The sequence below is a fragment of the Gossypium hirsutum genome, chromosome A10 (genome assembly GCF_007990345.1).
Source record: "Gossypium hirsutum isolate 1008001.06 chromosome A10, Gossypium_hirsutum_v2.1, whole genome shotgun sequence".
In the NCBI taxonomy this organism is placed as follows: Eukaryota; Viridiplantae; Streptophyta; class Magnoliopsida; order Malvales; family Malvaceae; genus Gossypium; species Gossypium hirsutum.
Window position 1 is genome coordinate 112,175,595 of NC_053433.1, and position 8,692 is coordinate 112,184,286.

General features: G+C 35.0%; 2 protein-coding genes across 3 annotated transcripts; one reads left to right on the forward strand and one right to left on the reverse strand.

The window, feature by feature from the left end:
- The first annotated feature begins 668 nt into the window (after positions 1 to 668).
- LOC107934205 (serine/threonine-protein kinase PBL27) lies at positions 669 to 3,859 on the forward strand. 2 transcript variants are annotated; one of them, XM_016866581.2, is made up of 5 exons: positions 669 to 977; positions 1,702 to 1,895; positions 2,236 to 2,425; positions 2,544 to 2,935; positions 3,052 to 3,859. In XM_016866581.2, exons 1-5 carry the CDS (start codon positions 863 to 865, stop codon positions 3,310 to 3,312), a joined length of 1,152 nt encoding a protein of 383 aa, XP_016722070.1. In that variant the 5' UTR covers positions 669 to 862; the 3' UTR covers positions 3,313 to 3,859. The 2 variants fall into 2 exon arrangements, with proteins under 2 accessions (XP_016722070.1, XP_016722071.1); XM_016866582.2 differs by having other exon boundaries at positions 953 to 1,215.
- A 406-nt stretch (positions 3,860 to 4,265) lies between these two features.
- On the reverse strand, positions 4,266 to 8,127 carry LOC107934204 (ferric reduction oxidase 7, chloroplastic). The gene is made up of 9 exons (XM_016866580.2): positions 7,529 to 8,127; positions 7,324 to 7,417; positions 7,044 to 7,241; positions 6,483 to 6,717; positions 5,978 to 6,305; positions 5,624 to 5,879; positions 5,266 to 5,521; positions 4,741 to 5,173; positions 4,266 to 4,641 (listed from the first exon to the last, which is right to left on the reverse strand). Exons 1-9 carry the CDS (start codon positions 7,758 to 7,760, stop codon positions 4,472 to 4,474), a joined length of 2,202 nt encoding a protein of 733 aa, XP_016722069.1. The 5' UTR covers positions 7,761 to 8,127; the 3' UTR covers positions 4,266 to 4,471.
- Between the last annotated feature and the right edge of the window lie 565 nt (positions 8,128 to 8,692).

Genomic DNA, 8,692 nt, shown 5'->3' on the forward strand with positions numbered 1-8,692 from the left:
CTGTCGCTCTCCCCCTCTCCATCTCCCTCTCTGATGCTGCTGCAAATTCATATTGGGGTTAAAGTTGAAGAAAATGGAAGCTGTTTTAGAGAAGTGCAATGAGTCTAGAGGCGAAAGAGGAGTGGTTTTACAAGTTGATTTAAAAGGATTGATTTTGGATGGGTTCTTAAGTGATCTTGTTACTTCTTTGGTTCTCTAAGTTAACAAGTTCAATGGAAGTTTATAGAAGGAAACTGTGGTTGATTGGAGCTGTAGACAGTGTTGAAATATATAGAAAGTTTTCTGATAAGTTTCCCAATATAGAAGAAGATTGGGATTTGCAATTGTTGCCCATTACTTCTTCTGATGTGGCTTACCCCAAATCCAGTGGGTATTTTTACTTTGATTACAATGCTTCAATCATCTTTCATATGGATATGAAACCATGGTTTTTCTTTTATTGTTTAAAAAAAGTTGGTTCTCTCAATATTGCCACTTGATTTTGCCGTTTGTGATTTTAATAAAAATAATAAAATAATAAAATTATGTAACCTGAATTTTTAAATTATAATTTTTTTATTTTAAATATCTAAAATGAAAATTTTGGATAATTGGATAAGTAGGTGTGCAGTTTACCATTTTTAAAGTTAAGGTAAACATCTCCTTTAGGGCAGGATAGTAAAAAGGACATAAAAATAGGACAAGATAAATGTATCCTTAAAAAAATATAAAAAGACATTTGTTTCCCTCTCCCCATGTTTGGTCTGATTTCCACCTCCTTTCCTGGCTGTCTTTTTATTCTGTGTCTCTCTCCTCCTTGTTTTAGTCATCTGTGTGAGGTAAGAAAGAGAAGAAGACAATACAACTAATAAAAAGTTTTCATATGGGTTGGTTCATTTGTGGTGGAAATTCAAACCAAGATGAAAAGAAGAAGCTGCCTATCAACAATAACACCACCACCAACAACAACTTTGATCATCAGATCCCATCTACTTCAGGTTTTTCTTAAAAAACCCATTCCAAAAAAGAAGAAAGATTTGATCTTTAAAAAACAATTATTGTGTGAATTCACATTTATTTTGGCTGCAATTTGATTTGGGTTTGACCCATTTGTTTAATTGTTTGAATTTTTTTTGTTAAATTTCTGGGTTTTCAATGTTTAAGTGTGATCTGACTGGATTTTGAGAAAAAAAGTATTGGAAATGGCAACTTGGGTTCGCTTGAAATTGTTCTTAGGTATGAAAACTATGAGAATTTTGGACATTTTCAGCCCATAAAGATGAAATTTTTATTGGATTATATATAAATGTTTTAGTTTGGGATCCATAAAAATGTTGGACTGGTAGATTTTAATTTCTGTTTTTTTTTTTTTCATTTACTTTCTCTCAGTTTAATTTATCTGATATTATAGAAACCACTTTTTATTACATGTTTTGTTAATTATTTTGTAGGATTTTATAATCCAATAGTTAAAACTATGTTTTTGGTTCTTCATGTTACTGTAGTTTAGGGTTAAAATTGTCTTGAAAGAACATGGAAAGAAAGAATGCTACTAATGAAACAGGTTCTCTTTGTTAGCTATGTTAAAAGGATATATATAGAAGCTTGAATCGTGTTTTCGCGGTTTTCGTTGATATCGTTTATTAATATGAGAAGGATAATAAAGGCTGTTTTCAGCAGCATTAATATAGAGTTTTTTTTGTTTTTTTCTTGTCATGGTAGAGAAACTGAAAGTGAATTCTGCACCAAATACTAAGAAGGAAGCTACTAAAGATGGAGGGTCAGATCACATTGCGGCGCATACTTTTACGTTTCGTGAATTGGCAGCTTCAACAAAGAATTTCAGGGCAGATTGCCTTCTCGGTGAAGGAGGTTTTGGCCGAGTGTATAAAGGGCGATTAGAGAGCTCTAATCAAGTATGTGTGTCGTAAGATTTTAATTTTTATCAAGTACAAGTACATGAAAAAACATCACCTTCCATATGCTCGAAATGGATCATTTATGTTACTGTTTTTGTTTTTTATTACCATTGCGTTAGACATTTAGTATGTATTCATTAACAATTTTGTGATTTTGGTGATCAACTTTGAGCTCAGATTGTATCCAATGGTCTTATATGCCTTCAGTTGATAATAAAACTACTAATTTTGGTTGTTTTGATTAGATTGGTTGGAACTTTTAGTTTTGGAAATCTATGTTCCTTAACCGTCCAAAATAATTTCGGTGGACGTTAACTGTGTCACCTGTTTTTCGTAGGTTGTGGCAATCAAGCAGCTCGATCCTAATGGACTGCAAGGGAACAGGGAATTCCTTGTTGAAGTATTGATGTTGAGCCTGCTTCACCACCCTAATCTTGTCAACTTAATCGGATATTGTGCTGATGGAGATCAGAGACTTTTGGTTTATGAATACATGCCATTAGGATCTTTGGAAGATCATCTACATGGTATGAACAGCAATGCTCGTCTTTATACCTTTGTCTATCACATCATTGAATGTCATACTTAAGACTAAAATTTTCAATTCGGATTGTTGATTGTTTTTCTTATTTGCTTCTATATCAGATTTACCTCCTGATAGAAGGCGACTTGATTGGAATACTAGAATGAAAATAGCTGCAGGTGCTGCAAAAGGTTTGGAGTTTTTGCATGACAAAGCTAGCCCGCCTGTCATATATCGAGATTTAAAATGCTCAAACATTTTGCTTGGTGAAGGCTACCATCCGAAGCTATCTGATTTTGGCTTGGCTAAATTAGGCCCTGTTGGAGATAAGACTCATGTATCGACTAGAGTAATGGGGACCTATGGATATTGTGCTCCTGAATATGCAATGACTGGACAGCTTACACTGAAATCAGATGTTTATAGTTTCGGGGTTGTTTTGCTTGAAATCATTACTGGAAGGAAAGCTATCGACAACTCGAGAGCTGGTGGTGAGCAAAATCTGGTTGCCTGGGTAAGATTCCTATCTCTTGTTTGCCATATATTGCTAACAATTCAAAGACACTTTATATTGCACTGGCTCGTGTTAATAGATGATTCTCTTTGTAAAATTTATATGTTGTTTAACAGGCTCGTCCGCTATTTAAAGATAGAAGGAAATTTGCGCAAATGGCCGACCCATTACTTCAGGGCCAATATCCGGTGAGGGGTTTGTACCAAGCTCTAGCTGTAGCTGCAATGTGTGTTCAGGAACAGCCCAACATGCGGCCGCTTATAGCGGATGTAGTCACTGCCCTCACCTATCTTGCTTCTCAAAGGTATGATCCTGAAACTCAGTCGGTTCAAGGAGCCCGCACTGCTTCTTCCACTCCGAGAATGCGAAGGGAATAATGCCAAGCTAAAGGGAGAAGTAAACCATTACCCAAGCTAAAGGGAGAAGTAAACCATTACTCATATGTCAGAATCGAATCTGTTGGTAACTGATGATCAAGATTAAAGACCAAGAACCAACAGGTTCATATGTTCGAGATTTACTGCCGAGCGGCCACAAGATGGCAATCACTATGCAAGCGGTATCCCTACACCCTTTTGTCATGTCCTCTTTTCTCTTCATTTTTGTCCAAATTCATTTTTTTAATGTAAATTTGAGCTTGAAAGCCTTGTATCTAAAATGTCTTTTAATATAGAAACGGGTGTCCCTTTAAAGATCATTCAATTATGCTTGTTTTTATCAAAAAAAAAAAATTATGCTTGTCAATATTGAACATTGCTAGATTATATAGTAATTTATCTAGTTGCTAGCTTTTGCTTACAGTAGGCATTTTTGTAGTTTCTTCCCCTTTCTCCTTACCATGGAGAAAGACATGCGTATTCATATCATATTCTTGTATTTTACTTTTTATATGTTAATAATTCTTATTATATAGGTTTTAAGGTATTTGTCTGCTTCTTATTACTTTTCTTGTGTCGTTTCATGGTAAAAGTAATGGAGACTCCTGTACTAAGAGTCGAATTATATTTTGGCCTTTCTATTAAAAAATGAACAAATTAGTCCTTAGACGTTAGATCAAAGATTGAATTAATTTTTTTCTTTTAAAAATTTTATCTATTTTTATTATTAAAAATTGATCTTTGTGCCTCATTATGAGGTACATGACACACAAAGCATCATTTTGTTGTTATAGAGATTAATTAATTTATTTATTTAGTAAATAAAAAAAATATAATCTGATTCTTAATAAGGGGTTTTTTTTATGGTACATTTATTATGAATGCACATGCTTCAACTAGATATACAAATAAAATCTTGATTACATTATAAACTGGGAAGAATTGCAGGCAACTTACTAAAATTATCAAAATAATATATTGATTCCCATAAAAAACAGAACCATCTGTCATGGATTTGCAGATTCCTTTTCTCCACCTATATATTACGTACATATAGCATCTTCATCTCTCTATACATATATATACATATATATACATACATGATATACATATCACTATGCAAGCAGTGCTAAGAATTAAGAGGGACTAATAGGAATTTTCATAGATCAAAGCTATGACTGTTGAAATGGAAAATGGTGTCATGTTTTTGTCTCCTTATGTTGTGTGACCTGATCTCTTTAGCAACACTTGATTGAAGAGTTGGTGGACCACAAACTAGCACACCTACATCAACATTCCCCCATTTCCTGCTTGTGGATGCAAATATTTCTGCATAAATGAAGGGGAAAAAAACGAATCAAACCTGAGACTCAAGTATCAATGTTGTATACGTATGTGTTCAACACGGGGTTTTATCATGAAACTAACCTTTGAAGTCTGGTCTGGTACCATATTGAATGATGGTTGAACTTTCGGGATTGTTTTGAGTCAAATCTTTGTCTTCCACAGGTCCATAACTTGGAGTAGATTCAACCTTTATCCTGTCGATATCTTCATCTTTGTCATTCGCAGAAGCTTTTTTATCCCAGAGATGCCATAAACCGATCACAAGACCACCAAAGATAACAACACTCATGACCATGCATGCAATGAAAAGAAGGCCTAGGTACCACCAGGTAGATACATTGTATGGCTTTATGTAGAAAATCCGTAACAGTGCCATTAACACGATAAATCCGACTGTTGATATAATAACGTATAGGCCAGACCATACGTTGTTTCCAGTGCCAACCAACGGCGACATGCTGCGGCCCGAGAAAGGGCAGGAAGAGCTCGATGCCACATGAACCTTCCCTTCTTCCTGCAGGTAACATCAATGGCAGATGAAATTTAAGAAAATGGTAATGGTTATGTTTGAAAGCAAAGGAGGAGTTGAGCATAAACTGGACATACCATTGAAGGTCCGGATTCTCGAGTGACATAAATATCAATCTCGAGATTTATTTTGTTGGAGAAAAATGGGCAAATTGATTCCATGTCGATACTTGAAAGAAGCGGAAGTTCATCCGACTTTTTAACGGCCCAAACAACCAAAATCTTTCTTGGTAGACATGGTTTTCCATCACTAACGCGATGGAGGATATCACTTAAGATCGCTAAGAATGGCGAAATCCCAATACCACCTGCAACTAAAATCAGGTTCTCATACCTGCAAAAACAGGATCACCACGTCAAGTTACATATGAAGGTGACTTACAAGTTTAATCCGGACATGAGAAAGTGAAATATTGAAAGGTATGGGAGTATGTACATCAAGTGGTATGGCGTTTCATGCCCGTAAGGTCCCTCAACGGAAGCTGTGATTGTGGTTTTTGATAGTTCAGGCTCGGACATGCTCAAGATACTGTCTCTCAGCCTCGCTGTCCATCCCCCAAGGACCTTTATGAGAATAGCTAGATGATGTTTACTGTCTAGAGGACTGGACGAAACACTGAAAGGATGCCATTGCAACCACGATAATTCTCGAACTTGAAGAAAAATAAAATTGAGAGCATTGTATTGCAAACCTGCGTATTTCAATCCAATAAAGTGTGAGAAAACAGCAATGTCATAATAGATTACATCCCAAGGAAACCATAAATTTGCTGTGAACGTATATTCTTACTTTGAGGTTTTGAGAGGACCAATTCAACTGTTCCACAGGGAAGGCACTTGGCCGAAAGCACGTCCACTTTCGTTCGTGATTGGCAGAAACGCAGGAAGCGGTCGAGCATGAAAATAAATATCGCGCCGGCAACTATGCTAAAAACAAAATCACCGACGTGCAATGCCAAAAAGACGACGAAGACTACATATAGTTGATGGGTATAGAAGAACAACTCGAAGTAGTCTTTCCTCACTGGATGAAGCGATGTAACCCACATAAACAAACCGGCTAAGAGGCTGATAACTCCTGGTAAATTAGCAATACCAACCCTTTTCCACTCCAATAACTGCATGAAACAATCAACACCAAAAACAGTTAGTCACTACTAATGCAGAGGGTAAGCATCTAACACAGGTATATTGATTTGTTTTTAAATGAAGTGTCCAAGTAACATAGCTGGCATCTACGTTAGAGATATAAATATACAGCAAGCATAAAAGAATGAGTTAAACCCAAAACTCACTTCCTTCACAAGAGTTCCATTCATTGCCCATCCAATTACATAGAACAATCCATGTAGTGTAAAGAGCATCATGGTAAGATGTCCCAACCATACATGATATCTTGTAGCATGCTCAAAAGGGATGTCTATAAGACGAAGAAGAAGCGAACCCCTTGAAACAGGGAGGAACAAAAATATCAAGCAGAGCAACCCCAACATCCCGCATCGAAGTCCCGTAAGTTCCAACATGAATCGACTGAAAAAAGATGAAAGATGATATTAGCCCTCTATGAACAAACTACGCTAGTAAATGACAACTTTCAGATGCTAGTAATGGAACTAATGAAGTTGGTAAACATTGGAATCACATCTAATGCATCCCAAAACTATTTATAAAAACTAGAAATCGATAATATAGGCATCTATGTAACTCAAACACGGGATGTGAGTATCAGACATGAGTATATCCATGTATTAGAGCGCTTTTAGATGATCATATGAACATATCCTCAAACATTATGGTCCCAATATACATCAGACACAAGTACATCAAGAAAAACGAAGAATCAAAGGATATTTTACCCTGTTTCTGAAGAAGAAATGTCAAAAAGGGTCAAGAGGCTAATGTTCCGCAAGGTGTAAGCATACATCGCCCATATGATGAAGACAACAAAGAGGGTTATCCCAATGAACTCAGCTGCAGACACAACCCCAAATGGTCCATCCACAAGAACAGGGAACGTCCACAAACGAAACCTTGGTTTCTTTGAGGACTTACTCCTATAAACAATGCCAAAATCTTTCAAATCATTAGAACATAAATACATACATACAAGACAAGTTCAGGTGGAAAATGACATACTTCTCGAAAACATGTTCACCAGAGATGATCAGATGAGCTACTGCAAGTATTGCAATGAGAAGAATTGGAGCACTGAATACCAAGAACAAACTTCCTGGAAAACAAAATTAAACATTGAGTAATAACAAAGCAAAGTATAATATATATGTATGCGTATGTACATGTATATGTATATGTATATGTGAATGAAGTAAGATAAACAAACCTGAAGTGCCGAAAACAGATCCGTTGGTGGCATTAATAATTTTCTCAACCAATTGACTACCAATTTCTCCAGGATATAGAAAAATAACACCAACCCATGCAATGAAAATCACCCACATTACAATCTTTAAACCCCATTTCACTGATGATTTCAGAAAAGATGAGTGTTTGACATAACCAGGCTCAACTTCATCACTGAACAGAAGAGGGTTCTTCAATGAGTTTGAACCCATGGCAAAAAAAAAAAAAACACTTCACAAATTCTTGGAAAGGGAAAAATTGGTTTTCTTCAATTTTTCTCCTCTACCAAACCCTAAGACTGTATAAATAAAATAAAATTAAAAAGAAACAAACTTTGTGGAACCCATTTCTGGGTTTGATGCAAATAATGAAAATAACATGGAGGAATGATCATTCAATACATGACCACAGATGAATTGCCACCAGAAAAAATAATTTATTTTTCAGTAGAGTAGAAGTAAATAAAGATGTAGACAGGTTGAAGTAAAGAGCTAAACTTTGTGGGGGTCATTTACAAATTTTATTTGCAAAATGATAGATTTTGGGGGGGATTAGATTCTTGGACAAGTGTGCAAGGAAAAAGCTGATAATAATTGATGATGTGAGATAACAAAATAAAGAGTGGAGAGACAACATTGTTTACGTACCACAAACACAAACTTCAATATACATCAACACGAAATTGACTTTTTTTTTATTAAAATCAACCTAAAATTTTAAAATATTATAAAAATTATGCACTATATACATAAATGACTTGAAATAAATAATAAAAATTGATCGAGTTAAAGAGATTGTTACCACTAATACGGAATTGATTTTTTTCATTAAAAGGAATCTAAAATTTTAATATATTATGAAAATTACTCACTTTCTTAATTATGTACGTAAATGACTTGAAATGAATAGTAAAAATTGATCGAGTCAAATAACATGACACACCAGCAATGGAGATTAAAAAATTAATTTTTTTATGGAGCTATAGAGAATGACATCAATAAATATTAAGATTTCTCAATAATTGGGGGCCAAAAAATAAATAATGGTGGTTGAGACTTTCTAAATAAATTCTCAGTGATCTCACAAAAAGTTTAATTGGTTTATCTTAATTATTATTTTTAATGAGTTGATATAATTTTTGGAC